Source organism: Manacus candei, unplaced genomic scaffold (genome assembly GCF_025592945.1).
Source record: "Manacus candei isolate 608988 ecotype Guabito, Panama unplaced genomic scaffold, ASM2559294v1 h1tg000015l, whole genome shotgun sequence".
Taxonomy (NCBI): domain Eukaryota; kingdom Metazoa; phylum Chordata; class Aves; order Passeriformes; family Pipridae; genus Manacus; species Manacus candei.
Window position 1 is genome coordinate 397,663 of NW_026138063.1, and position 27,957 is coordinate 425,619.

The 27,957-nt window shown below is 47.0% G+C and overlaps 1 protein-coding gene and 2 long non-coding RNA genes across 4 annotated transcripts; 1 reads left to right on the forward strand and 2 right to left on the reverse strand.

Moving 5' to 3' along the window:
• Positions 1 to 939: 939 nt before the first annotated feature.
• On the forward strand, positions 940 to 26,258 carry TSC22D2 (TSC22 domain family member 2). Of its 2 annotated transcripts, XM_051781248.1 has the most exons (4): positions 940 to 3,218; positions 16,576 to 16,647; positions 24,260 to 24,311; positions 25,026 to 26,258. In XM_051781248.1, exons 1-4 carry the CDS (start codon positions 1,261 to 1,263, stop codon positions 25,239 to 25,241), a joined length of 2,298 nt encoding a protein of 765 aa, XP_051637208.1. In that variant the 5' UTR covers positions 940 to 1,260; the 3' UTR covers positions 25,242 to 26,258. The 2 variants fall into 2 exon arrangements, with proteins under 2 accessions (XP_051637208.1, XP_051637209.1); XM_051781249.1 differs by lacking the exon at positions 16,576 to 16,647 and having other exon boundaries at positions 942 to 3,218.
• LOC127468261 (uncharacterized) lies at positions 14,061 to 16,618 on the reverse strand. The gene is made up of 4 exons (XR_007903514.1): positions 16,537 to 16,618; positions 16,054 to 16,162; positions 15,515 to 15,589; positions 14,061 to 14,515 (listed from the first exon to the last, which is right to left on the reverse strand). It is a non-coding gene; the product is annotated as an uncharacterized LOC127468261 (long non-coding RNA).
• Positions 25,999 to 27,736, reverse strand: LOC127468262 (uncharacterized). The gene is made up of 2 exons (XR_007903515.1): positions 27,586 to 27,736; positions 25,999 to 27,189 (listed from the first exon to the last, which is right to left on the reverse strand). It is a non-coding gene; the product is annotated as an uncharacterized LOC127468262 (long non-coding RNA).
• Positions 27,737 to 27,957: the final 221 nt, after the last annotated feature.

Below are 27,957 nucleotides of genomic sequence, written 5' to 3' on the forward strand. Positions count from 1 at the left end.
CTGGGAAGGGGCTGGAGCAGCAGGAGGGGCTGAGGGAGCTGGGGGGGCTCAGCCTGGAGAAAAGGAGGCTCAGGGGGGACCTTCTGGCTCTGCAACCTCCTGACAGGAGGGGGGAGCCGGGGGGGGTCGGGCTCTGCTCCCAGGGAACAAGGGACAGGACATAGTCTTACGCTGCAGCAGGGGAGGCTTAGGGTGGACATTAGGAACAATTTCTTCACAGAAAGGGTGATTAGACATGAAGGGGCTGCCCAGGGTGGTGGGGGAGTGCCCATCCCTGGAGGTATTTAAGGTAAGACCGGACGTGGCACTCAGTGCTCTGGCCTAGTGAGAAGCTGGCGATCGGTGAGAGGTTGGAGTGGATGGTGGCGGAGGTCCTGCCCCTCAGCGCTGCCGCGCTCCTCAGCTCTTCCCGGCTTCAGCTCCGCTCCAGCGGCTGCCGCGGGCCCAGCGCGGCCCCGCCGCCAGGGGGCGCTCGCCCGCGCGCCGACGGGGCCACGCACTCTCCTCCGGCCGGGCCCGCGCTCGGCCGGGCGCGACCATCCCCCGAGGCGGGGGGGGGCTCGGCGCGGGGCGCCACATCCCAACCGTCCCCCCGCACGCCGCGCTGCCGCGCTGCCCCGCCCCCCCCCCCCCGCCGGGCTGCCCTGCGCTGCGCCGGGCCATGACGTCAGCGCGGCGGGGGCGTGGCCGCGGCGCTCCCAGAGTGCAGCGCACAAGTTGAGCCCCATCTTGGGCGAGCGGAGCCGCGGCCCGAGCGCGCTGCGGGAGCTCCGCGGCCGGCGCAGCGCAGCGGGGCCGCCCGCGCCCGCCCAGCGCCGCTGCCTGGGCCGCCGCGGCGCCGGCACCCCGCCCGGCGGCGGGGCTTTGCCCGTGGGGCGAGCCCGCGGGCCGGTTGCGAGCAGGATGCGCCTGGCACTGGTCTCCAGGTAGAGCGCGGAGTCAGCGGAGGGGGGGGGGGACGGGGCCGCCTGGGCCGCGCCCGGCCGGCGCGGGGCCCCTGGCGCGGGGCGGGCCGCGGGCCCGCAGGAAGCCGCGGGGCGCTCGGAGCGGCGGCGAAGAGGAGGAGGAGGAGAGGCCCGGCCGCGGGAAGAGGGCTGCGGACGGGGAGGAAGAGGAGGAGCCCCGCCGCCCCCCGCCCGCCGCAGGAAGCCGCCGGAGGATGTGCGGTAGCGCTGGGGGCCCGGCCCGCACGCCGTGACAGCCCGCCCGGCGCTGCGCTCGCTTCGCCGCGGCCGCCGAGCCCCTCCCCGCGGAGGAAACATGTCCAAGATGCCGGCCAAGAAGAAGAGCTGCTTCCAGATCACCAGCGTGACCACGGCGCAGGTGGCCAGCAGCATCACCGAGGACACCGAGAGCCTGGACGACCCGGACGAGTCCCGCACCGAGGACGTGTCCTCTGAAATCTTTGATGTTTCCCGAGCCACCGACTACGGCCCTGAGGACGTTTGTGAGCGCAGCTCCTCCGAAGAGACTCTCAACAACGTGGGTGAGGCCGAAACTCCCAGCAGCGTCTCTCCCAATCCCCTTTTGGACGGGCAGCTGGCTGTGGCTGCTGCTGGGCTGGCTGTAGCCCCCAACGGGGGGGCTGTGCCCAAGAGCTCTGCCGTGCCCCTGCCAGCTGCTGCCTCTGGCACTGCCGTGGGGGGAGGCAGCAGTGCTCAGGCCGTCCTGCCCTCCACGGGGCCCTCTGCGCCCGCCGCCCCTGGCACCATGTCTCAGACGGCGGCTGCTGCATGCAGCTCCCGCTTCAGGGTGATCAAGCTGGACCACGGTACTGGGGAGCCCTACAGGCGAGGCCGATGGACGTGTATGGAGTACTATGACCGGGACTCCGATGGTGGTGTTCTGGGCAGGACTGGAGATTGCATTAGGCACAGCAGCACCTTTGAGCAGGCTGCTCAAGAGAGGGACAGTGGCCTCGGTGCCACAGGAGGTTCTGTTGTGGTCTCGGCTGTGCCAGCATCAGCCCATGGCCCCGATTCTATAGCTGACAGTTCCCTGGCTGCTGTGTCACAGCTGCTCCAGACAGAGAAAATGAACCAGTCCTCTCTACAGCAACCTAGTTTTGTCATTGGGCAACCACAGCAGCCGCAACAGCCCGTAGGTGGGGCCATGCCTCAGAGTACTGCTCAGCCCGCGTTTTCTGGGGCTTCGGGAGCAAGTCAGCAAATGATGGTGCCACAGCAACCGCAGCCACAGGTAAATCCACAGGGTGTTGCACAGGCTGGACCCAACGGGAAAGGCATGGCACCTCCAAATGTGACAGTAGGGCAACCGAGCGTTCCTGTGGCCCAGCAGCAGGTGCAGCAGGCAAGCATACCAGTGACTCAGCCTCAACAATTTGCTTATTCTCAGTCCCAGATTCCACCAGTGCACCTACTGCCGACGCAGCCTCCTGGGCAGGCCGAATACATGCAGCATGTGACAATTATGCAGTCTCAAGGAGCTGTTCAGCAGGCTACTACAGGTTCTGCTCCAAGTACTGTGGCCTCCAGCCTGCCTGTGGGGCAGGTGATGGGCCAAAACCCCTCGCCTGTGGGAGCACCAGTGATGGGGGTGTCAGCACAGCCCGGTGAAGCAGTCGGCCAGGGGTCGGGGTTGCTGCAGAGTGGCCAGGCACAGGCTAGTCAACCTGCCGTCCCACAGCCGGGCCTTGGACAACCAGGGGTTGTGCAACAGAAATCTGTGACTCAGCATCCAATGGGGGGAAGCAGTCAAGTGTCAGGAATGCCTGGTGCTCCCCATGCTGTGGTCCCTGGAGTTCAGAGCGTGCCTGCGGTTGTGCCCGGTACAAGTGTGCCTAGTGTGTCCACCACTGCTTCTGTCACTATGCCAAACGTCCCTGTTACCCTGGTGCAGTCCCAGCTGACGAGCCACCCTTCTGCCAGCAGAAGCACCGGCGCGGTCCAGCCCCAGCACGTGGGACACTCGATGATGCAAGGCGCGCCCAGCGCACCCGCCAGTCTGCCTCAGGCAAACCTTGGACAGTTTCAGACCCAGGCCCAGTCTGTAGTAGGCCAGATTGATGATACTAGAAGAAAATCAGAACCCCTACCTCAGCCACCCCTTTCTCTTATAGCTGAAAATAAACCTCTTGTGAAGCCTCCCATTCCAGACACTCTAGCAAATCCTCTTCAGTTACCTGCAAGTACTCCTATCAACAGTCTTGCTAGCTCTGTGTTTGGCATATCCATTCCTGTTGATGGTGATGAAGACAGGTATGCGTTATTTTATAATACCTTAAAAAATAACTGGGCTTTTGGGGGGGCGGAAACAACTTTTGAGTTATTAGCAAATGCTTTATGTAAATTCATATTTTCAGAAAGTCACGCTGAAGTTTTAAGAGCACAAACCACAGTGAAGTATTTAGGCAAGTAGTGTACTTATTCTTCTTGTACTTATTCTTCTTAGGGTGTGAGTGCAATTACTTTTTGCACAAAACGGGGCAGAAAGTAGCCTGAAAGCTGCTTAATGCACAAATAATATGAACTGTTCAGAATCAAAGACTGAAAGCTGTCTTTCTGCAGCCAGTGACTCGAGATACGAGGAGGGCTGTTCTTTCCTCTGAATGCATCATAAAACACTCCAATGACAGCTGGGTTAAAGTGGGTTTATCAACACCACTGTACTGCAGTGCTGTTAAATCTGTGTGGTGCTGCCCAAGGGCCATCAGGGGAGGCATCTTGGGAAGCTTGGGGCTTTTAACACACATTCTTTATTTTTATCCCCCTGTGGAGTTGGCTTTTTATAGTATCAGTAAGGAAAGTACTTGCTCCTGGGTATGGATTTGTGTGGATATCCTTACACAGTGAAAGCTCTACAGAGAATGGTCCTTTGTATTGAGAAAACAGACACCACTTGGGCGAAGATGTGGACATGGTGGGAAGTACAACCTTACAGTGAGTTTTCTCTCCTGGAAAGTAATTTGGAACTGTGAGTTGTAACAGAGGTGTGTGGTGTGGGCAGACTCATCAGAAGGCCTGAGAGAGGGATCCAGTGTGTGGCTGCTATTCCCATAGATGTGTCAGACTGCTCTGAAGGGTCGTGGCCAAAGTTGCTTAATTGACTTCTTTGAGAGAAGACTTTGAGGGAAAGCAGTGTTTGAGCACTGAATGAACGTCATTGACATTTACTGTTGGGGTTGCTGCAGTTTGGAGGAAGGAAATACACGTGGGTTATTTGTGTTTGTATTTTTAAAGATGGGAGTTAGGCCATTATGAGCAGGTCTTGTGGTGAATTTCCCTGTTAGCCTTTCCTCATCTGGGGACAGCACCAGACTTTCCAGATAACACAGTCAGTGTGGCTCGGAGCATGTTTTAGTAAAGCAGCTGTGTCTGTGGGGTTGGGGTGCAGAGGATGGAGAGGGCACCTCAAAGTGAGTGTTTGGTGAGTTCAGGCTGCAGATTTAGTGCAGGCCTGTGCTCACTGGAGCTTTGGCTGCTGCTGTGTCTTAAGAGTAACTGGTGATGCCTTTCTGCAGGGAAAAGCCATGGTTTGGAGAGCTGTGCTTGTTCTGATTAAAGCGGTAAAGGACTGACAAGAAAAAGGGAAACAGTTAAAATTTCCTCACAGTTTGCCTACCTTAAGAGGATTGCTGACCCGGATGACAAACTGCCTTGTGCAAATAAGGTTAGATTTCGAGCTGGTGGGTTCTTTTCATAGCTCAGTGTTTTATCAGAAGATGATTCGTCTGGTGCTTAATCATTCTGTTGATTAAGGAGTCAGAAAGAAAGGAATGCATTTTGCGTTTGTTTTGCATAGCTTCTAACACTTAATATAAATTGTAGTAACGAACATGATTATCTGTGACAAGTGAATTGCTTTTATGTAACAGTAAGGAAAAACTTGCCCTACTTACTCAAACTGGGGGCTGCTAACTTTGTGTTGCACTCTAGTGAGGCAGTTCTTGGTGCTCTTATCCAAACAGTGATTTTTAAAGCTGTTTTCCTAGTTTAGTCTTTGAACTTGCCAGCTTGCAGCAGTGCTTCACTTGCTGTTCATTTCTAAAGAGACTCTTGCAGACACTTCACCGTGAGAACCACGAGTAAGAAATGGAAATGGGCTCTGAAGGCAGCTTGCTCTTTTTGACAGGCTGTGGTGTTCAGTAGGGAAATGAGCCTGTGGTTATCAGAGGAGGAGCACACACGTCTCGTTTGTCACCTTCTGCACTGGGTGATAAAACTGTGCAGCGTGCTGGGTGCTCAGGAAACCAGGAGCACACCTGTGCTGTGAGAGTCTCTCCCAGATGGGAATGGCTTTCTTCAGTAGTGACCCTGGTAAGCTGTGAAGGCTGACCTTAAATAGGCCTAGACCTCATACAACGTCAGAGATCTCTACAGAGCCAGTAGATCCAAGTTTATTCTTTGCTCCCCTCAACCAGTAGCCTGACTTCTACTAGTTTCAGACAAAGAAAGGTGAGAATAAAAGCCTAGCAGCTTGTTAAGGCTGTTTTATTGCTTGGTTTTTGTGTGCTTTACTCTGTGAGAAGGTTTTACTGTAAAAGTGTCTCCTGCTTGTCTGCCGTTCTCTTCTTGCTCCTGCTTTTTTCCTCTTTCCAGCTATTTAAGGTTTACCACTGCTCCCATGGGCTTTGCCCAGCTACTTTTTCTACTGCAATCAGTGGTGAAATAGTTAATGAAGACCTTCAAATGTCATTAATAGGCTGGGGGTTGACACTGATAAGGCTAGTAGGGTGCAAAGGGAGCTGATACATCATGAGTCATGGTTTGTGCCGGCAGGTCCAGGAAGTTAACGCTCGGCTTAGTTTGGAGAGGTTACTTGGTGGTCATGGGAGCTAGAAGTCTGTAGAAAGCATTTTTCTCTTGCTGTTAATGTGCAATGTCCCCAGGAAGGGGGGTCAGTGTGTAGGCAGGTATCTGCATTTCTTCCGACACCTTCAATTATATTTAAATACTTGCATGTTCTTGAAGCTTGACAAACTTGTATAGATCATGCTCCTGTAGTGATCTTCTATCACAGTGACTCATCAAGGAATAGTGTATAGCTCTCAATATCCTGAATTTATCTAGAAAGTCCTTCACCATTCTGAATATGAGGAGGAACTGTTCTAAAGGTAGCATAGTTAAGATGGAAATTCTTTGAAAGCAGCATGTCAGGAATACAGTGAGGGTGAGACAGGGCTGAGGTAAAAAGCTGGTTGGTTCACATATTTCTGAAAAAGGTCTTTTGTATTATTCCCGTCTTATGGTTTGCTGTTTTAAATCAAACTACATCTAGGGTAGTTAGGAGTGGAGGTGTAAGGATACGTAGCCAGATAAATAGATAGATAGAACTGTGTGTTTATAGATGTAGAATGACTTTCTTCCAAGCCATTGCCTGAAGACTTTTTAATTTCCTGTTCCCATAGTCCAGTACGCTTTGACAGCAGTCTGGACAAAACTGTGGTTTTTTGCATTGACCTGATGAATAATGAAGAATCAATTAATCGAGCTATCTTACCTGGAAGGGAAGAGGGGGTAGGTAGGTAGGCAATCCAAAAGAATGAAAAAAAAAAGAAAAAGGAGAAAAAAGCCTTTGGCATGTCATACCTTCCTTGAAAAGCAAAGCTGGTTTTTCAGTTGATGTGTCCAAATTGCTAAGCTCTTAAAAAGAGAAATTTGTTGTGTGGGACGTTATGGAATATCTACAACATAACAGTTTTCCTCTCTAAATGTGGATGCAAGTGGTATAAACTGCAGCACTATTCAAGGATGGGCGAAGTAGTACTGTTACTGAGGCAGATGTGGGTATTGCAGTCCACTTTGAAAGGGAGCCTGACAAATACTGAAAAGACACAAGTAGAACTGGATCTCAAAATTGCCCCGACTCTTCATTTGCTGGACTTGAGCAGCTGGACTAATGATTTTGGAGGGAGGGCAGTTAGATCACCTGTGAGGATTTTGGGATCAGTGTGTGTCAGGTTCTCTACTCACCTTTCTGCCCGTGTATACACAGATTTGTAGCTGACAAGCAGAATATTTCAGCTGGCTTAATAACTTTATTTTGGCTCTTGGGGGAAAAGAAATATGTTGCCTCTGTTAAAAGAATGTTACTGAAAAAGCTTGTTCAAACCTCCTACATGTTTGGCAGACTTTTGGGGCAAAATATTACTAGGGCTGTTGGAAAAAGAGCAGAGTATAGATCATTTTCCAGAGATAACTGACTGGCTTGAGCTGTTCCGGCCGTATTCCAGGAACGCTAATGAATGGCTGCAATTGTGAACTGTCAACTACAGCAGCTGAGTTGTTGAGAACCTGATTGTGCAGGGCTGTCTCCCAGCTCAGCTAAATCATGTATTTGCATGGAGCACTAACTGTTGGTAGAACTGCAGGCTTAAGACCATCTTCATCCTATAAGGACAAAAGCGGGCACACGATCACTTAGGTGTTGCCCTAGATGCATATTCTGTTGTGCTCCTTCAGGAAAACAAGTATTCTGCAAAGACATACCAGTACCTTGAATTGCATTGGTATTGAGTATTGTCCCTTTCTTCACCTTGCTCATAAGCCTAGAAAGGGTTTGAGCTCTCCTGCATCTGCAGACTTGTTCTCAGCTCTCCTCCTGGAGGCCTGTGTTTGCGAGTGTGTGTAGGAGCAGATGAGAATGAACCTGGACAGACATGCTCCAGAGCCAGGAGTGCCTTCGGTTTGACAGCCAGAGCTACAGCTCAGTTTGAAAACCAGTTGAGCTGAGACTCAGTTGATGGCAGCAAATGATGGTTCATGCAAACAAACTCCAGCTAGTTGTGTTCAGTTCTTGCTGTATTTTCTATAACAAAAATTACCAAAGGTAACTGCAGCACCACACCAGTTTCTGGGTAATGGAAAGCCTGTCCTGCTGTGCAGTCAGTTTTGGAGTGGTGCAAGATATCTAAACAGAACTGCTGTTGCTCATTTGACAGTGCTGTTTCCCAGCTTAAACATTCAAATGCCTTTGTTAAGGAGGAGTCAGTACAATCTTAGAATTAATGAGACAAAGTGTTTCAGATGAGAGAGTTATTGAAAGGAGGAAATGGGGACACTGTTCAGTTTGTTTCAAAGACTGTGATGGCCAGCCCTGACACAAGCAGTTCCCTGGACCTTGGACTCCCAGGTGTTCTGCTCAGCTGCTGGGGGTTAATTTTTTCCTGCTCCCCTACAGAAGAGTGCAAATGTTCCATAGCTGATTTCTGAATGTTGAATACATATTTGTTGCATGGCAGAAATAACAGCATATGTTTTATGGAAGCTATTTTAAGCTTCTTCTTAAAAGTTGAATTCTCAAGTATTTGGGTGTTTTGAGCAGGCAGGACTCAACTGCTCTTGAACTCGGAAGGGCTGAAAGTTCTCTGAGGCTATGATTTCATGTAAAGTGCTGATAATCTTTTATGACTTCAGGTGACGTAAAGAGGAGTTGTTCCCTGTTACTGTGCTGGATATTTGAGTTCCAGCCTCTTGCATGTTGAGGCTATATATTAATTTTTCAGTTTTAAAGCTGGCGATTAGCAGTGTCTGTTGCTCAGGAAAAATTGAGACCTTGCTTGTGCTTTTGTGTGTCAGCAAAGACTCCATAAGAAACTTCTGTGAGACTCCTGCCAAAGTACAGCTGGTTTGGTTCTAGTCAATAAATCTAGATTGTCAGGCACAGGTGTCTGCTTTTATTCCTATATTTGACAAAGTGCAAAGATAGAAGTATTTATAGTAACTGCTAAAGCCCCTGTCTTCTGAGAAGGTTCTCTACACATAAGAAGTCACTTGAAATGCAGTGTGAGGTTGTATCTTCATTCTCCATCTTGAAAAATCTTTCACCTTTAAACTTCACACTTCATAAATACAAATGCATAGTGAGTGCCAGTAAATCTTTGCCTTATGGGATAATGCGTTTTTACTCAGGCAGGGCAGGCGAGTTACTTGGCCACATGAAGGACAGCTGGATGCTTGTCTCAGTTCTTTTTGTCCTGCAAAACACAATTATTCCAAGAGGTTTTCTTTGTATGTCTGTTCTCCTTTTGAAGCTGGGAGGGATGCATTTGTGTTGTGACAGCTTGCTGGAGTGTTTTTGTCAGTGCAGAGAGAAGGTGGAAGTACTAATTAGTGCTGTGGAGAGGTGTCAGCTGTCTGTCACACTGACAGCTGGTGTGTTTGCCTGGTGCTCATTAAAGGTTACAAACTGGAGAGGGGTCTGGGCACAGCCCTGCAGGTGTGGCCTCAGAGAGGGGAGGGACCCCCTCCCTGGACCTGCCGGACTTTGCCTTGTGCAGCCCAGGATACCACTCAGCCCCTCTGAGCGAGGGCAGAGTCCTGAGCCATTCCTCTGGGAGGGGATGAGTGTGGGGGGGGTGAAGTTGCAGTGGAGAAGTGTAGGTTGGATAAGAAATGAGATACTGGTTTCAGTGAAGTTTCTGAAGCTTTTGTAGCCACCTCAAGCAAGTTTAACTTGTCTGGTTTATTGGAAGATGTGGTGGTCAAAAATGAATGTTAAAAACCCCTGCTTGCTTCTCTGTTGAGTTACTTCAGCTATTTCTGTAGGGGTGTAGATGAGAACTCCTGGGAGTGTCTCCTATGTAGAACACTTCAGTGGGTGCAAGGCCCATAAATTCCTTGACCAATCCTACAAATGTCTTTTTAAAAATACTGTTTCTGTAAGCCTGCTGGCTGACAGTGCAGGCTGGCCTGAAACTTGAGTGGTAAAGAACTTGTAAATTGTGTGGGAAGGCAGACAGATTTATAATATACTCTGTAATAAACCATGCCACACATGGCCTAGGGTCTGATGTCTTTTTGTAAAGCCAAGTGTGTAATTTAAGATGTTTGCTCATAGATGCATTCTTGACCATTGTCACAGGAGTAGGACAGGTGGGGTTTGTCTTGAGTCTGCTTGAATCTATTTTATCCACTCATTTTTTCCCCACAGATACTAAAATGTTTTATTGTCAAAAAACAGGAACCACTTGTATTTATAGATAACCTAAAAGCTGAAAGTGCTGTACCTGCAACTTGGGGCAGGGGGGGAGGAAATCTCATTTTGGGGCTGTTTTATTTGAGGATGAGTACTCAAGCCAGCTGTTCCACTATGCAGGGCCACATTCACCAGTAATTACAAGCAACTTTTCCTTCATCACTGGGTTTGAGGAAATCTGGCTTTGTGGGCTGTGCAGGCAGCAGGAACCTGATCCTCTACAATAACATGTTCATACATACGAATAAATGCCTTTTCTTTACCAGCCAAGTTGTGTAAAAGTCAATACTTTTAAGAGTTTTCACAGATTTTTTTGATCTATAATGCAGTACTAGCAAGTGTGGATCTTTTTAATTTAGAAAGACTGAGTTTACTGTTTTGTTTCCTCCTTTGACCCAGTGTATCAGGGTCTGCTGGGTAAGAGCACTGAGGGCTTGCTCTCTTGAATGGGATCACTTTGAGGAGAGTAATGTGGCACAATGATGTTCACTGGCAAATCACAGGAGATGCTGAAGGGCTCCATCCCATGTGAGATGAAGTTCAAAGTGTTGAGAACGTGGAAGTTATTGAAAATATAACTCTTTCCGTTTGGTTTTGTTTTTTTTTTTACTTGTCTTGATTTGTCCAAACATGTATAATATTGATGAACCTTTCTGTGGCTTTTCTTGAAAGCTACTTAATAGAAGCAAAAATCCCTTACTGGGTCAGGCAAACACTTTGCCGTTATCAGCTTGTAATCTATTGATGTTGCTCTCTGAAAATGTGATCTGCTGTACTTATTTGCCTTGAAGCCAGGCTGTGCATCACGTGAACTACTTTGTCCTGTATCCTCCCTCCAAGAACTGAAGGCTGACTTCACCCAGTGCAAAGACGAGTCATTAGCACGAGAAATTTTACACGTGTTATGTGTTTTGATTTGAGAACAGAAGCTCTCAGATTAGTCCTCACACAGTCTGTAAGGTGACGTAATTAAAGTTCGGCCTCCCTGAACAGCTATGCTTCATTAGCAGGAGGGTGTTAATCAGCACTCTGGAGCATGAGAGTGATGGGTACCTGGCTGGGGCAGGAGTGCACTAAGTCTGGCTTTGGAAGGTGGGAAGACAGCATATAGAGGATGGAAGGGGTCACCTGTGAATCTTGGCAAACCTCAGAGCCCTTGTGATTACTGGGTTGTCTGCAGTGCTCCTGAGGCTTGGGGACCAATCTCAGGGACCCAAGAGAACTGGACCCCAGAGTTTTGAGCTGCAGCTGTTGAAATCAGAAGCATGAAGAGATTTAGAAGATAAGCACTTGTATTGTTCCTTCTGTGATTTGTGTCAAATAGTCATACTGGAATTCACTATTTAAACTTTTCAGCAAAGCTCTCTTAGAAATAGTGAATGATTTATTACCTAACACAGGTAATAATGAAGCATTTTTTATTATTTTTATATTACTTATCTTTATTAAAAACAGATAGTTGCATAAATCAGGTAATAGCATTCATAGGGGTTGAAAAATGTTACTGGTGTCATTTTTAAAGATCCAAGCCCCTAGAGCAGGGGAAGGCTGATGCCAGGATCTCAACAGGCAAGTGATCAGTGAAATGTCTCTGCCAAACTTTGTACCCTGTGCATTTGAGACAGTCATCTCCATTTCCTTCTCCTTAGAGCCTTCTAGTCACTGCAAGAGATTATTTGCTGAAATCCTCTTTTTGAGAGAGCAAGGTGAAGAAAGTATAGGCTGCTGCTCTTGATTGTTCCAGTGAAGATCAGATCCATGCAGTGTGCTTTCTCTGCACTGTTACAATATTTTAATTTTGTAGTAACCTGTGAACTCCTTTAAAGTCCATTGTGATGTTTGAGAGCTGCTGTCCCAAAAACTGTCATGCAGGCTGTTAATTGAGTCAGCCTTTCCTGCCACCTCTAGCTAGAATGTACCTAAAACTGAATGTTAAAGCTTTGAATTCTTGCTGTTTTTTCTGAATATGTATTGCAAGTTTAACAGCTTTAAGGAATGGTATGAACAGAATATTCAATTAAACATATAACTTCAGAGCTTGAGATATTATTTCCTTAATTCCACATCAACTCCCCCACATTTAGTCCCTGTCAGTTTTCTTCTGCAAAGCTTTGTGCTCCAGTTATTGTTTTGTAGATTGAGTCTTATGAAAGAAAGCTGATTCAAAGTTGCAGCTGCTTTAAATAGAAGGTGATAAAAATAAAGTCATTTAAAAGGAGAGGGCTGGAGAAGGAATTCTGTTACTAGTGTAAACATCATCTCAAAATGCCATGAACTGTGCTGGGTGTTCCCTGATAAGCTGTGATCAAGTGATCATCAAATCCCTTGCCCAGATCCCAGATAAACCCTGTCAAGGTTTGTGATTTGGAGACCAGCTGTAGGTCATAGCCAGTATCCTAGTGAATAGCCTTTTATTGGGGAGCACTGAAACACAGAACTGAAAACTACCTTGGGTCTGAAGTGCTTATGGGTAAAGGTACATCCAATCTTTTATAAATTTTAGACATTAAGGAGGAATTCATCTGTTGTCTTTAGTGCACAGACACATCCATGTATGCTGACAGTTCTCTTGAGCTCAGCCTGTGTGCTTATCTTACCATCAGGTCTCTTGCCTGTTCAACAGTAATACTCATGTTACAAAAAAGCTAAATGTGTCTGTTTGCTGACTTCCTCTTCAGGGTATCTTTGAATCACTTCTTTCTCCAAGTGTTTGGTTCACTTCTGGCTCTGTAGCACTAACGTAGGTGCACAGAGTTACACATTAATGTGTTTCCTTTGATTAAGGTGGCTGGAGAACAGGTTTTTTTCAGGCCTGATGCCTGGCTCCTGTAGCTCTGTGCAGAGGCTGAGAGCTGGAGCTTGCTGTTGACTTCCCAGTCCTATTGATGCATCACTGTACGATCAGTGACCTTACTTCTAGGAGCAGGAACGTGAGAATAATGGATGTCTTACTGATACTTTCTAATCTTAAATTTGGTGAGCCACATGCACAGAGTAGTTACCAACGGTGCATCCTCTTTGTATGAGCCACGCTCTTACCTACAAAAATGTTATGCAAGATGGCATTAAAAACTCTACTCACTTTATAACATGATCACATCCTCTGTGTTTTTCTATATGAGGCCTGTTAATTGTTCTCAGAAGGAATTTCTGGCTGATGTGAGCTTTTGAAAGGCCATCTGCATCTGCTTGCTGCTGTCTAGGTAATAATAAATAGGTGCTTCTGCTTTGCTTTGGTTTTCCTCGGAGGTATTGAGCAGAGATTGTCTGACCTGTTGTTTTTGTCTTCTTCAAAGACAGCCTTTTGAATCTTCTGGGTCATTCCTGTTCTCAAACCTAATGAAAATAAGTCAGTGATATTGATAGAGAACTATCCGAGGTGGTCCAGTATGATTGCTTTATTTCGCTGCCTTGGAGGAAAGAAGTGATATTTTTCATGTGTTCTTGCACTCAGTTGCTGAGGTTGGTCAGCAGCCTGCAGACTGAAACTTGTTTGTGAACAACGTTACTATTCCTTTTAGAGGCAGGAGCTGGGAAAAAGGCATCTGTGCAGCAGCCTCTGTGTGTCAGGCTGATACCCTGCTCTTCCAAAGCCAGTATCATTATTTAAACTAAAAGGCATTTATCTGTATACGTGACGATTTGCCAGCTCTGATGGGCATGGTTTCTAGCAAACAGAACTCTTGAGGATAACGTTTGTATTTGGCAGATCATCCTGATGAATGGCAGTGGGAGGATACACTTCCAAATATGAGGGGATACTTGGGATGTGGTTTAGACTTCCCTTTTAAAGGGACAACTTACATTTCAGGCATTCAGTTCTCATCCTTTAAAATTAGATCAAATATCTGTTGCATGAAAACTGTTGTTAGAAACTATAACATGGAAGTAAGTTGTGAATATTGGTGTTCGTGAACTTTTAAAGAAAATAAATTCAATATGTGTTGTAGGATTTGTTTATAGAGACTTGGAGACCTCTTTGGCCCCTGGAGATGCAGTTTGAATGTTCAAGCGTGCTAGACTAGTTGTCTGTTGTAGTTTGGGACTGGAATCAAGCCCCTCTACCCTTGGGGATACCTGTTCTGTCTCAGCAGAGACAGAGGAGTGCTGGGGTACCTCCTGTGGAAGGGGAGGTGGGTGCTCATCTCTGGACCAGCATCAGGGACATCCCTTTCCTGACTGGCTCTTGGCTCCACTGCCACTCTGCCAAGGACTGAGGCTGAGCCTTGACCTCGGGCCTGGTCTGTCCAGGGAGGAGACCTGGACAATCTGCTCTTGTGCTCCAGGCTGTCCCTGCATTCAGTGTCAGCAGGACTTGTTGCTGTGGCCCAGCAGCAGCAGGCTGGGTTGTGCTGCTCCTGCCAGCCGTGTCCTCAATTGTTTCTGCAAACTGAGAGGTGTTTTTAGGCATTCTCCAGCCTTTTGCTGTTTGTTGTGGTTAGAAGTAGATGCCTCAACAATCTGAAACTCAGTTGTATTAGTTCAGACCTGCAAGTGAGGTATCATTTATGCTGCCTCTGTGGGTTTGCTTTTCCTGTTCAGGTACACACACTCCCATTAATATGTTGTTAAAATATAGCTGTGGAGTAGAAAAGATTCTTTTAATTGTCTGAAGTAATGCAAAAGCAATTTCAATAGCAGGGGATACAAATAAGAATCTAACAAGAAAAACTTTTCTGTATCTTTTCAGATGCTTGCTTAAGAATAGTACAAAAATATAGAGCATGAAGGGTATCAGTATACAAATAGACCATATGGAATACATGCCATGTCGTTATAAACCACTTTTTATACCTAACAATAGCAACAGGGCTTTATATGCTGCAAGTAAATTTGTCTTGGAAGTTAAATGACTTTCTATTTACAGTCACTTTCTGAGGAAGAGACTCTACGTACTCCTGACAGGCAGCTGCATTAGAGAGAAGAGCCTGGGCCTTCCCCTCAGCTAAGGAATGCTCTCTTGATGCACAGATGGCAATTGCTTTCCCTGTGTTAAGTCCTTCTATTACACAAATGTCCTTTAGCTATTGTGTTGCTCTTCCTATAATTAGTTGTATTTAGTTGTCACTCAGGTGTGCAGTGCTTCCTAGGAAAATGTGAGTAGTACCAGCATAAGAGCATGGTATTTATCAGCTTGGATAAAGCAACTTCTGTAGCAGGTTTTAAGCTAAATTCCAGGCTCACGTGGATTTTTTTTTTTTGAAGGGTACAGTGGTGAAGGTGGGAAAAGGAGTGACAGACATTTAGAACTCAGACACTTCCTGATCATTGCTGATGCACAAATACCATTATCCTTGCAAGGTTTTTAGTGTACACCTGCCATGGGGATCCAATTACTTCTGATAGTGTTTTGTTATGGTGCTGCTTCTGTGATTTATTTTTTTTCTAAATTTCTTTTGTTCTGTTATTTTAACTATACGGTGATTGTACTTAAATTGAAATAATTAAGTAACTTGAAGACAAGTTTTAAGTATTCTTACCATAAACTTAGGGAAGAGATGGGTACCTGTGCTTCTAATGTTGATATAAACTTTTGGTTTAAAAACTGGCTCTGAAAGGAATTTGAGCTCATACTTACTTTTCCAAAGATTTTTCAGCAATGCTGTTGCATCCTTCTCTAGGGTTGACATAGCTGTACCCGCACGAGGATGAGCTGTTTGAGGAAAGGAGTTTCTAAGCTTGAGTACAATGCTCAGCTGCAGCCCTTGGCAGCAGAGCTTTGACTGTGCTTCATCCAGTGTCTTGTTTACAACAAGTGTTCAGATGAGATTTTGGAGAACTAAGATCTTGCAGTAGCACTCTTGGTGTAGGTGCCCTGTGTGGGGTGGATGTGGGGCTGCCCTGTGTGGGGTGGATGTGGGGCTGCCCTGTGTGGGGTGGATGTGGGGCTGCCCTGTGTGGGGTGGATGTGGGGCTGCCCTGTGTGGGGTGGATGTGGGGCTGCCCCGGGGCCTTGGCGGCCGAGGTGGCTTCGTGTGCGGTGCTCAGCAGGGTGATGGAGCTGTGGGAGAGCTCTGGGGGAGTGCTTGGCCAGGGGCCTCCATCAGCCCTGCTGCACCTCGGGAGGGGAGGTGGGAAGGTGACTGACAGCTGTGTACAGGGTGAGTGATAGTTTACCTTCCACTTTTCACTTCTCACCGCTCTGGTTGTCAGTTGTAACGTCATCTGTCATAGCTTGAATGTTGCATATTGAGCTCCCACTTCCAGGTGCCCTTACAGGACTCATCTGTTGAGTATAAAGCAGGGGGTTAAGCTGGATGGAAACACTGGGTACTGTGTGCAGAGACAGTTTGGGACATACCAAAAATGTGAAGGGTGTCTTTTGGATTTAGGTATGTTTGGCATTAGGGCGGTGCACAGCTTATACCTATGCAGGATTGCCAGCAGGACAGGAGACATTTCATTAATGGCTTTACAGTCATCTTTGTACAGGAGCAGCTTGAAATAGCCTGAGAGAATTACTATTTTTTTTTGGATTTGTATGTCCTTAATGCAAACCCATAGAAACAGTAGGGCCTTTCAGGCATTAGTTTAACCTAACAAGGTAATTCACTTTGCAATGCAGGTTGAATTAGGAGACTTGGTATTTTTATTACGTACCCATTTTCAATATGTCTGTCTGATTCTTGGATCTCATAGGAATCCGTCAACTGCATTCTACCAAGCGTTCCATTTCAACAAGTTACACGAGCCAAAGGCCTCCTGGGATAGGTATGGATGCTTGAGTATGGAATGCATACGTGCTGAGTATGCATGAACTGCTTCGCTCTATGCAAGTTCCTCGTGGTTTGTGTTTGCACAGAACTGCTGCTTGTGTTCAAAACTTCACCTTGGGCTTCTGCGGCTTGAAGAGGCGAAAGCAGTCGTGGAAGTGGAGTGTTTGTTCTGAAACACGCAGCTAAATAACTCTAAGATACGACATGACTTTTTTTCTTCCTCCTTCCATTATGCATGTATCATGCATGATGTGTAAGCTCAGAGTTTAATGCTAGTCAGCTCCTAGCTGACCTTCACCAAAATGTTTACAGCTTCCTTTTCCAAAAAAGGAAACTTTTTGGCACTAAGTCCTGTATCAGAAATCAAGTTGTGAAAATATTACATTTAAACACAATTTTGTCAAAACTAAGATACTTCTATCTTAAAACCAGGAAAGGAAGCTTTCTGGCTTACTTTCATTTTGCTGAAGTAAAACTGGATGGGGGACACAGGTGAACTGTGACAAGGATGAAGTAAATCTCCAAAGTTAGCATTGAACTGATGATGAGAAACTGCAGTGAAGTGCAACAGTCTTATCTGGCGTGGATGGGACTTGCAGAGGTGCATTACTAATTTGTCAGTAGCTGCAAACTGTTTCTTTCCTGCACTTTATTGATTTTGAAGGAGTTTTTTTGTTAGCATTAAGTTGAAGTCCTAGTGACTTCATGCCTTGTGATGCTCTGGCTTGTCACAAACTTGTGCTTAACAAGCTGTGTAGAATGTAAAATTTTGTTTGGCTGTTGAAGTATTGATAACCATTTCATCACTGTACTGGCTGTATTTGACTTGAGAGGCTTCTCAACGTGCACAGCTTAACTGAATCCTTTCATAGTTTGCTTGGCAACAGTTTGTATACTGCACAATGCTGAAGGTTATAAGTAATGCTGATGTATCCTGCTCTTTTTAAAATCGTTTTATAGTGCTGGCATTAAGCTCAGTTTCAAAGCATGTCTTCCTTTTCCAGCAGAAACTTGGACAAATCTATGTTTTTGCTATAAGCTCTGGATGATGCCACTTTTCTGTATTTATGGGACAGAGCTGGTATTTAGGTTTCAAGGACTTTGTTATTTCACTGAAATAAACTTCAGGGCTTAGAATACACGTTTGGTTTGTAGACCAAAAGCTCGCTTTGTGGTCTAGCTTTTAGCTGTTTCTCTATTTTCATATCTCAAAATAAGTCTTAAGATGAGGAAGCTGATTCAAAAAATCCTAAAATCAAATAGTGAATAAGATTGAGACTTCACAAATCGAGGTTTGTGTATGGTGCCTGAAGCAAGTGCTGGAAGTGTGGGATATAGAAAAACATCAAATTCACGTAGAAGAATGTAAATGGCTGCCTTTAAAATAGTATTGCATCTTTGCTGGTGAACATTTTGTGGTAAAAATAAGTATTTGTGAGAACATAGAATCAAATTCATCAGGATTGATGCAAGTTTTAAACTTATAATCTGTTCAAATTCCGAAGTCTTTGACAGGGTTTAGCAGGTTTTGCATTTATACCCCAGTTAATGGATTTTAAGGTCATGTTAGGCAGCTTTGCTCTGCTGGATGACTGAAACTGAGAAGTTTTCAACTATAAACTTGTGGTAAAAGCTGGTGGAGGGTGTGCTGAGGGCATCCATGAGCAGTGCCCGTGGTTGTGGCTGGGTGAGCTCAGCATGGGTGGGATGGCCCCGGGCACGGGGGAGTCTGTGCTCCCTCTGGGAGCTGGGTAACAGTAACGTGGTTTGGGGCTTTCTTTTTGGGATCTCTGGTTTGAGAAGGAAAAACCTCTGCTGTGAAAACAATAAGCTTGTGTGATTTCCTCATAATCCCTTTGTTTGCCCACCACAAGATGTGGGGGTTGGCACACTGCGGAGCACCAGGACCGTGAGCCTGCTGGCACTGGACTCTCATTACACTTTGCAGCTCCTTCAGAAGTAGTTTGTGAACCTCAGGGGCTTGAGTTAGGAGGCTTCGGTGTAAACAGAAAATCTTCCTGTGTAATTCCAGTGGTTTTTTCCTAACAAATATGGATTATTCTCCTATGAGCAGCCATCTCTCGGGACCAGCTGAAGCCAGCAGAGCTACTACATGCTACTGCAGTAGAGAGCAAGAGAGTGCTGAATTGCTGCAGTGAATAGAGCTGGGTTTGTTTTTCACCAACACGCCATGGCAGGAAGAGTGCTGGTGGCACTGAAATCAGTAAGTGTTAGGGAGATGCTGGTTGTTACTGACACACTGGCAGGAATGTTTGCCTGCACAGTGCTCACGTAGGTGTTGCTAAGGGCTCAGGTCTCATGGGTTGGTCTTCTCAACTGATGTGGTTTGGGAAGGGGAATAGTGGCTGCTTGACATCTTCACATGAGTCTGGGTCACTCTTCTGGGCCTGGGTTGTCTTTGCACAGTAATAGTGCCATAGCAGCTTTAGTGGGTCTGCCTAAAATACAGCCCTTATCAGTAAACTTGAATTTAAAGCAGTAGGATTTATGTTTCTGTTGGATTTGTGTGTGAAGCATTAAACCTTCACAATATAAATTAACTCATAAAATGTGTGTGGAAACTCCTGAGGTGGCGAATTCACTGCCTTAGACTGTCACACATTCTCACACGACTTTGACAAAGAAAAATAATGAAAATCTACAATGCTCACACAGATACTCTTTCCAGGCTGGATATGTGATTGCATTGGGATGCTGGCATTGTAGAGTCTGTTAATGGGATGGAGGCTAATTAAACATGCCTTACCTGTTTCAAGAACAGAAACGATTTCTTTGAGTGGACTGAGTAGCCCAACCAGTGGTAAGACATGAAGAGTGGCTGGTTCAGTGGCTGCAGTGGCTCATAAATGAGTAAACAATGAGGGGAAAGAAAAAATGAACACTCAGCTTTAGTTTGTAGCTCACTTGCAAGCAAAAAGAGTTGGAACTTTTTGAGGTACCTTGTCATTGCTTATGGAAAGGTGGTTTGATAATTTGATTGAAAGCAGTAACAGCGAATGGGAAGAGCTGGGAGCAGTTGCTTGGCTTGGGGATATCCATCAGACATCCCCAAGGTGTGTAACACCTTTCCCACTGTAACCTAAACCAAAGCACATCTGGTGCTTCAGAGGAATTGTCTTACAGAGGCTGTTGGACAGAGCATCAGTGTCCCTCTGTGCTCTGCTCTGCAGGATCAGCTGGAAAATGTGATAGGTTTTATGTATCTAAAGGGCAAAAAAACTCCTGTATTCTGTGAGTCTTTTGGGGGGTGACTTAGTGCTAAGAAATTCCTTGGGACAGTAGTATGCAGATAATCATTAATACAGCTGAATATGGAATATGGCTTTTGTTATTGACTGAAAAGCTTCAGAATTAGTTTACATCATCCAGACTGTAGGATTTCAATCTCATTTAAATGTGAAATGCTGTTACCTAGTCTAGTCTGTTGACCTAGTCTGTTGACCACCCTTGCAAAATGTCCATAAATTGTCTACAAATGTCTGTTGTGATCGTTTAGTCTGACTTTGGGCTCCCACGGTGGTCACTCGGGACAGGAGAGGTGGTGTGGTGCGTCCTGCAGCTTTCCTCATCGTGGTCTTCACCACAGACTGCTGGGGAATCTCACAGTCTCCCCTGCCTCCAGCATGAGATCCTGCCCATGGGCTGCAGTTCTTCATGAGCTGCTCCAACGTGGGTCCCTTCTGCAGGGTCAGTCCTTCAGGAACTCCAGTGTGGGTTCTGTGGGGTCACAGGTCCTACCAGCAAACCTGCTCCAGCCTGAGCTCCTTTCTCCAGGGGCACAGGTCCCGTTAGGAGCCTGTTCCAACATGGACTTCCCGTGGGGTCATGGCCTCCTTTGGGCACCCACCTGCTCTGGCAGTGGGCTCCAGGTGAGTCTCTGCTCCCCTGTGCACTCATCAGGTGACAGTCCCTTGGGCTGGAGCTCCAGCCTGCCCAGCGTGGCAGCGCTGCCCTGGGCACCTGCCAGGACAGGCACGTGGCCGTTATCGAGCGCTCCCAGCCCGGCAGGGAGGTGATAAGAGCAGTGTGGCAGAGCCAAGTGAAACGTGGCCACTAACGGGCAATGGCCTCTGCCACGGGGGAGAGAGCCCATGGCCAGCACAGGGTGGCCAGGCTGGAGCAGCTGTGCTGTCCATTCAGTCTAGCACATCCCAGGCAAATCTGTCCTTATCTTGAAACCTTCCAGCCCCACACTTGGTGCCAAAAAGGGCTGTTGTGGTTTAACCCTGGCATCTGAGCCCCACAAAGCTGCTCACTCAACCTCCTGCCAGAACAGGAAGAGTGAGAGAACTCATGGGGTGAGATAAAGAAAATTTAATAGGTAAAGCAAGCACCACATATATTTTTTTTTAAACCATCAAAATGAGAATTTTTCAGACTAAATAGGCTTTTGGCTACCTGGTGTGTAATGTAGAAAAGTGTTGGGTTTACTATCCATCTCTACAATGACAAACTGTACTTGGGGGTCTTGGATGGTTTTGCTGACTGTAAATCTTGCCTTGTACTTAGTGGGCTTCAACACGAACTTGATTTACCAATATAATGTCTTTTTGGGCAGAACCTTCATTGGCATGTCCTTAACTCAGAGGTCTAAGTCAAACCAAACTGTTCCCTGGAATTACAGTGTGTCTGTTCAGTTCCTGGTTGGCTGCAGAAGCTCAATGTGGGGTGGGGGGTTTGCAGTTACAAAAAAAATATTACATACCTAATGCACCTCTTAATCTGTTCTGTGTTACTTAATGTGGATTTTTTTCAACTTTGACAATAATTGTCAGACTTCTGTAGCTCCTGGAGCAATCAGTAATTGGTCTCTTTGTAATAGCTGAATGGGGTCTTTCCACTTCTAACTCCAGGGTTTGCAAGTCAGAGCATCGGCTCTGCAGTGGATGGTGCACTCACAGAACGTGTCACTCCTGTCACTTATCCAGAAAGACTTATTTAACAGATACTTTGGTTTTTTCCTGGCCTTTTCATAAGGACTAGATTGTATCTATAAATTTCATTCTGAAGCTAGGGGATAAAATACTTTATGCAAACAGTGATTTAATATCAAGAGCTCAGAATTTGTGAAAAGTACAAAATCTTAAGATTTAGCATTATATTTGGAGTGTCCTGTGAGAGTAGCTGGCTCTGGAGGGCTCTGCTGCTCAGCATCTCACAGGGGCTGAGTGAGTGGGGAGCACTGTAAAATGAATAAAGGACAGAATCTTGTAGCAGATGTGCTACCCTAAAATCTAATTCTCATCTGCTTGTAGAAAGTGACCTGGAACACGTCAGGTGATTTTATCCTGATGGTGGACTGGGCACTGCTCCGTCAGCATGGGGCTGCTCCTGGGTGAGGGTCTCTGCCTGCTGGAGTTGGGATGGGTGCAGGGAGCAGGGAGTAGGGCTGGAATCCGAACTCAGCACTTCAATCTTAGTGCACATTCTCCGGGGATAAGGGCAGCAAGAACTCTGACATGAGTAACAGTAGTGTATGAGCTGCTTAGGGCTTTCAGCACTGTTGGTGTCACTCTAAGTGTGGGATATGGGTGGAAGAGCAATGGTTTCTCAGGCTCATTCCAATCACAGTGTGGGGAGGGACAGGTTTTACACCCACGTGGTGAACGCTGCACCCATCTAACAGGCAGAGGGGAGCTGGGGCACGAGGGACAGCATAGGAGAGGTGCCTCTGCAGTGTGCCACGGGTGTTCCAGGAGACTGAGGGAAGGCTGCTGGTCTTTCTCATGGAGCTGCTCGAGTGCCTTAACTCGGAGTGGTGCAATAGACTTTGTTCTTCCATCCCTTTCAACTATTTTGCGGTGTAATTATTTAAAAAATAAAGTCCCAGTCTCAAGTTTAACTAGACAGGTATTGACAGAAGGTGTGTGATGGTGCTGCAAAGATGGAGCAGCAAATCCCACTGCCATGTGTGGTGTTTACTTTAATTTTCCTCTTGTCACCTCTTCAGAGCTGCTTCACCTGACCCATAGAGTGGTGTCCATGAAAGGCTGTTGGGGATTTCGTGGTTCTTGAACACAGACACTTCTGATGCTGCCAGATGAGTTTGAAGCATGTTAATTTAAGATGGAAGGGGATACTTCCCTCAGCACAGGTTATAAATACTTCTTATTCTGAGGAGGTTTACCACAGATAGGGCTTGAAAGAGGCTTAGAAGACAATAAGAGACTGGAAAAATTTTCTTGTGAAATGGGAGTTCAGCACTTTTGGTTTGGGTTACAAGCTTGATTCAGTGTAGAAATAGAGGCTGTTACTCCCCCAGTTTGCAAAGCTGATTCCCTCTGCTCCTGTGTGCTCAGTGCTGGTACTGACAGTTCTGTGGGACCTGTTAAAATGAGCTTTTCTGAGCAATGTCGTTCTTCAGAACTGAGCCTTGTTTCACATCTGTGACAATGTGCTCAGCAGCATTGGCCATACTTGTAAAAAGCCTGGGTTTCGGTGAGTGTTGTGTAATTCCAGAGGCAGGTTTCCCAGCGGGACTGCAAGCCTTGCATTTTCCCCGTGTTAACTCTTTTAAACGTGGCTGTGTGTTGCTGATAGCCACGGCCCTGGCTGGGACCCTTATCAGCAGCTCTCACTGGTGGGGCTGTCACAGGAACTGCTGTCCTGGGTCAGACCAGAGCTGGTGAGGAAATGGGACCCCTGGGACCGGGATGGGAGGGCGACACGGAGGGGGTGTACCCTGCCTACCCTGGGAGATCTACAGCTCCTCTCCAAACAGAGGGATCCCAGGCTGTGGGAGAGCAGGGACACCCCTGGCCACCAGAACCCCAACTCCAGAGCTGCACGTGAGGGACTGGCTCGTGTGCCTGCGGTGTGACCTGGAAACAGACCCCAGACATTCGGGCCTGGATTGCTGCCCCCCGGGCTTCAGAGCTGCAGTTCAGGATCCTGTCAGCACAGTAAATGCACATCCTCACTGTGTGATGTGCTGTTGGATGTGCTGCACTGGTGTGCCTCTGGAACAGCCTGGCCCTAACTGTGACCCGTGTGTTTGTCAGCTGTCAGATGAGATCCATGGGGAATTTCTGGGAGTGAGGAAGTGCTCCCGGGGTCAGGGCTCCAGTTGTGTCTCACCTTCCCGCTGCCATGGGCTGCACAGGCAGGGCTGAGCCAGGAACTTCTTACCTGGTAGGTTGACTTTGAGTGAAACCAGAGAACAACCATTATAACAGGGTTTTTACTTCATTGCTTTATAAAAAGAGTTTGTCAGGAATAACATAGAGGTAAGGATCCCAGGAATATCTGTGAATCCCCATTTTCCCCAGTAAAGAAAGCTGGAAAATGAGGCCAGGAATCAAAGCAGTTGATTTAGTTAGTTTAGTGTTTATTCTAACACATTTTTGTGGTTGTGGGTGTCATAAGCACAGTCTGAGGAGGTATAAACTGAAGGAGCAGCATCTCTTAAGAGCTCCAGCTGTACTGGGCAGCTGGGAGGGGGACATGGGACACTCCTGTGATTGTGCACTCAATTCTTGACTCTGAGCTTCGGCCTTCCAGCAACAGCATCTTTCAGGAGTCCTGCAGGTGCGTGGATTTACCTGAGTGATACAGTAAATCTCACAGTTTTCTCCTTGTATTTACAGTGCATCTGGTGCGAGTGTTGTTGCCATTGACAACAAAATAGAACAGGCAATGGTAAGTAAAATATAAGTTGTTGTTTCTAATAGGATTAATGTGGTTCGTCACTGAGCCTGTTTCCAGCTGTGTTGTGTTTCTGTGACCCTCCACATGGGTCAGACTGAGACCATCATTTGAAAAATGGATTTTCTGTATATCTGTGAACGACCACAAACCATGATTGCCTTTACCGTTGGCCCAGAAATGTTAGTCAGTGAATTTTCTTACAAATTGCTGTGAACAAGCTGATTGAACTTAAAGGGGTGATGAAAATAAATACTGCATTTCAGTCTGTTGCTTTAGCCAAGTTCATCACTAGTTTTCAGTTCATTACTAGAAGAGTAAAGTGTGCCATCCTTAACATACTGCTGAGCTTCCCTTACAGCTGTTGGATTTTTGCTACTCCTGATGTAAAAGCTTTCTTATATCTTGGTGCTCACACACCTCAGTGCAGGGCCTGTATGCTGCAAACCCCGACCCCCAGGTCACAGCTTCAGAGCTGGTGCTTTCCTTCTGAGGAGCTGGGATGCAGCTTTTGATGTCAGGGCCACTTCAAGGGAACAAAAGGGCTGGGTCGTTTGTGCTTGAAGGCTGATTTATTCATATATTTTTTAGTGAGAGTGCTTTGGTTTTCCAGGCTTACTGCAGTGAAAGCAGTAACAGTAAATTCTGGGGCTGGGGTGAAGGGAAGTGTTCTTTCCCTTGGTGTAACTGTCCACTTGTTCTCTGCAGGATCTAGTGAAAAGCCATTTGATGTATGCAGTGAGAGAAGAAGTGGAAGTCCTGAAGGAACAAATAAAGGAATTAGTGGAAAGAAACTCTTTACTTGAACGAGAAAACGCACTGTTGAAGTCGCTGTCCAACAACGATCAGCTGTCCCAGCTCTCCAGCCAGCAGGGCCCCCCCAGCAGCAGCTCCCCGGCGCAGCCCAACGTGTCCTCGGCGTGAGCCCCAGCGCGGCCGCTGCTGTCCGTGTTCGGCCTTTGCAGTATTAGACAATCACCCCCGGCCTGGCCCCGCGGGCCCTGCCTGGGCAGAGGCTGCAGGGCAGTCCCTGAGCCCGGATCCTCCCCGGGTGGAGGGAGGGAGGGAGGGAGGGCTGTCAGAGCTTGGGTGGCTCTCCGAGGTTCCCATCGCCCCTGGGTTGCTTTGAGCCTTGCTGTCTGGTAAGGAGCAACAATTCCTCTTCAGAGCCACTGTTCTTTTCATATAAGTAACATTTGCCTACGTTAGTTTCATTTATTTGTTTTATTTATTACAGGGCTGCTATTTTCATAATGTACATGAACAATGTCACAGAACTTTTTAAATTTTTTTTTAATAAATGTCTGTATGGGTAAAATGGTAGATGGGATTGCGTTAATAGATACAATGTCTAGGCAATAATTGAACAAAGAACCCTGGCATATTTCTAACACTAATGGCAGTTGACCTTTGGTATTTATTTACGGTAGTAAAGATCCAGCTTGAATGTAAATTTTGTATAGAGTGTAAGTATGAAGACCATAGTGCATCTGTACAGGTAGTCACCAGTCCTTGTGATATAATAAATAAGTGATGGGCTATTTTGATGAAGAAAACTTTGCTCATTTCTGTTTCTACTTTCTAATAGAGAGAAAGGGCCACGATTCCTCTGCTTTTTGACATTTCGTTTTTGGTTTGTTTTTTGGGTGGGAATAAAAAGCTGTGAAATTGTTCAACCTACTTTGTAACCAAAGAAGCAAAGCTGTGTAATTGAGGTTTGGTGTTTTTTTTTTTTATTTTTATTTTATAATGCACATTCTCTATGTATTTTTATTTAGTGTTTTCTCATTCACGACTTTCTTTGCTGTCTCGCATGATCTGCATGACCTGTAATCTTTGAACCACTTTCGTACCTCATGTTTTTATCCAGCACTCTTAGTGTAATATGTACTAGTCTGTGAACAATGTCAATAAAGAGAAAGAACAGCTGGTGTTGGTGGAGCTGAGCTAGTGTGCTAGGCACTAGTTGTTAAAACAAATAAATGAAGTGAGCCATCTTTTGTTCATTTAAAATGGTGTTTTGAATTTCGTATGCAGAAAACGTTTTGTTACATTGCAGATTTTAATGTATTTAATAAATGCAACATGCAGATTAAGTGCAGTGTATACTGAGTATTTAAATTAAAAATGTACATTTCATAAATACAATTTCAAGGAAGACCATCATTTGTGTAAACTAACGCAGTGTGTCAAATTGATGTACAAATATATATATATTTTAACACATTTTCTGAAATTAAACTGCAGTTTTGTTGAAGTTTTTGGCTGTAGATGTTGTTGCAATGTAACTAAATTCTGTAGCCCTTTTTTTCTGGAGAAAATGGAGAAACTGTCTCTCTGATGTTGCCTAACAGACCAGTGCCAGGGTTACCACTGCTTCTTTTGCAACAGACTGGTGCCTTCTCTTCAAGGAGAAGCATCATCTGATGCTGTCAGTGGCCCTCTTGGGTTTGGGTTTGCAGTGATGCTGTAAATTAACACCTGGGCCTGCTGGTTCACTGCTGTGAACCTCTGCTTCAGTACCTGAGCCTTGTGTGTGTCTAACTCTGCTCAGGTTTATGTCTGAGGTGAAACAGGAGCAACACTGGAAACGGCAAGTTTTCGTGCCTTCAGATCTTAGAGAAACGTCCGTGTCCTGGAAACAGCTCTGCCTGCCCTTCCCGGTGAGGATCAGCTCAGTGTGTGTGTATTAGAAAGTTCTTGCTGAAGTAACACCAAAACGATCTTCCCGGCAGGTGTGGGTGGGTGCTCTGCCTGCTGGGAGCACGTCTGGGAGTCCTTGGTGCGAGGAGGGCCCGGCTCACAGAGGAGAAACCAAAGTACTGCAGGAGCTCCGTGTGTTCCCCTCCAGGGCTGCACCGCGAGGAGGATGCTGTTAAAGTAAGTAGAAAGGGACAATTTTGGGGACTTCTCGGAACAGGAGTCCCTCAGGTAAGTAGTTGGTTAAAACTTTTATGGAGGGAACGCTGTACCTGTCCATTTTTTGAGCGAAACAGAACAGAGATGTTCGACCCGTGGTTCTCTGAGGTGGTCAGAGATGCGCTGCCCGGAGCAGAGGGGCCCCGAGCCTGAGGATGGTCCCCAGCACCCCAACCCTCCCGGGACCGGGCAGGGCCCGCGCTCACCCCCCGAGGGTGAGGGCGTGGGGCTGTGCCGAGAGCGAGGGGCACCCACACCCCTCAGGGGGGCTGCGGAGGCGCTTGCTCCGAAAGGAGAAACCCTTCAGTAAATCCGCAGGAAATAGAGATGAAGCAAAGGTTGAACTCACGCTGTTTGAAAACCTTCGTTTGCTTTGCTCCGCTCCTGGAGGTTTGGTGAGCACAGACCGGCCCTTCCGCAGCTCCCGCGCGGGGCCGCGGGACGGCGCTGTGGGACTGGGACTGTGGGGCGGGGCTGTGTGTGGGGCGGGGCTGTGGGTCTGTGGGGCGGGGCTGTGTGTGGGGCGGGGCTGTGTGTGGGGCGGTGCTGTGTGTGGGGCAGGGTTGTGGGGCGGTGCTGTGTGTGGGGCGGAGCTGTGTGTGGGGCGGGGCTGTGTGTGGGGCGGTGCTGTGGGGCGGTGCTGTGGGGCTGTGGGGCGGGGCCGGGCAGCCATGGTGGGGCGGGGCTGTGGGGCGGGGCTGGGCAGCCATGGTGTGCCGGG

Coding starts and splice junctions, on each gene's coding strand:
- TSC22D2 (XM_051781248.1), top strand. CDS start 1,261: ATGTCCAAGATGCCGGCCAAGAAGAAGAGCTGCTTCCAGATCACCAGC. Junction 3,219..16,575: donor GTTGATGGTGATGAAGACAG/GTATGCGTTATT, acceptor TGGATCTCATAG/GAATCCGTCAACTGCATTCT. Junction 16,648..24,259: donor CCAAAGGCCTCCTGGGATAG/GTATGGATGCTT, acceptor TTGTATTTACAG/TGCATCTGGTGCGAGTGTTG.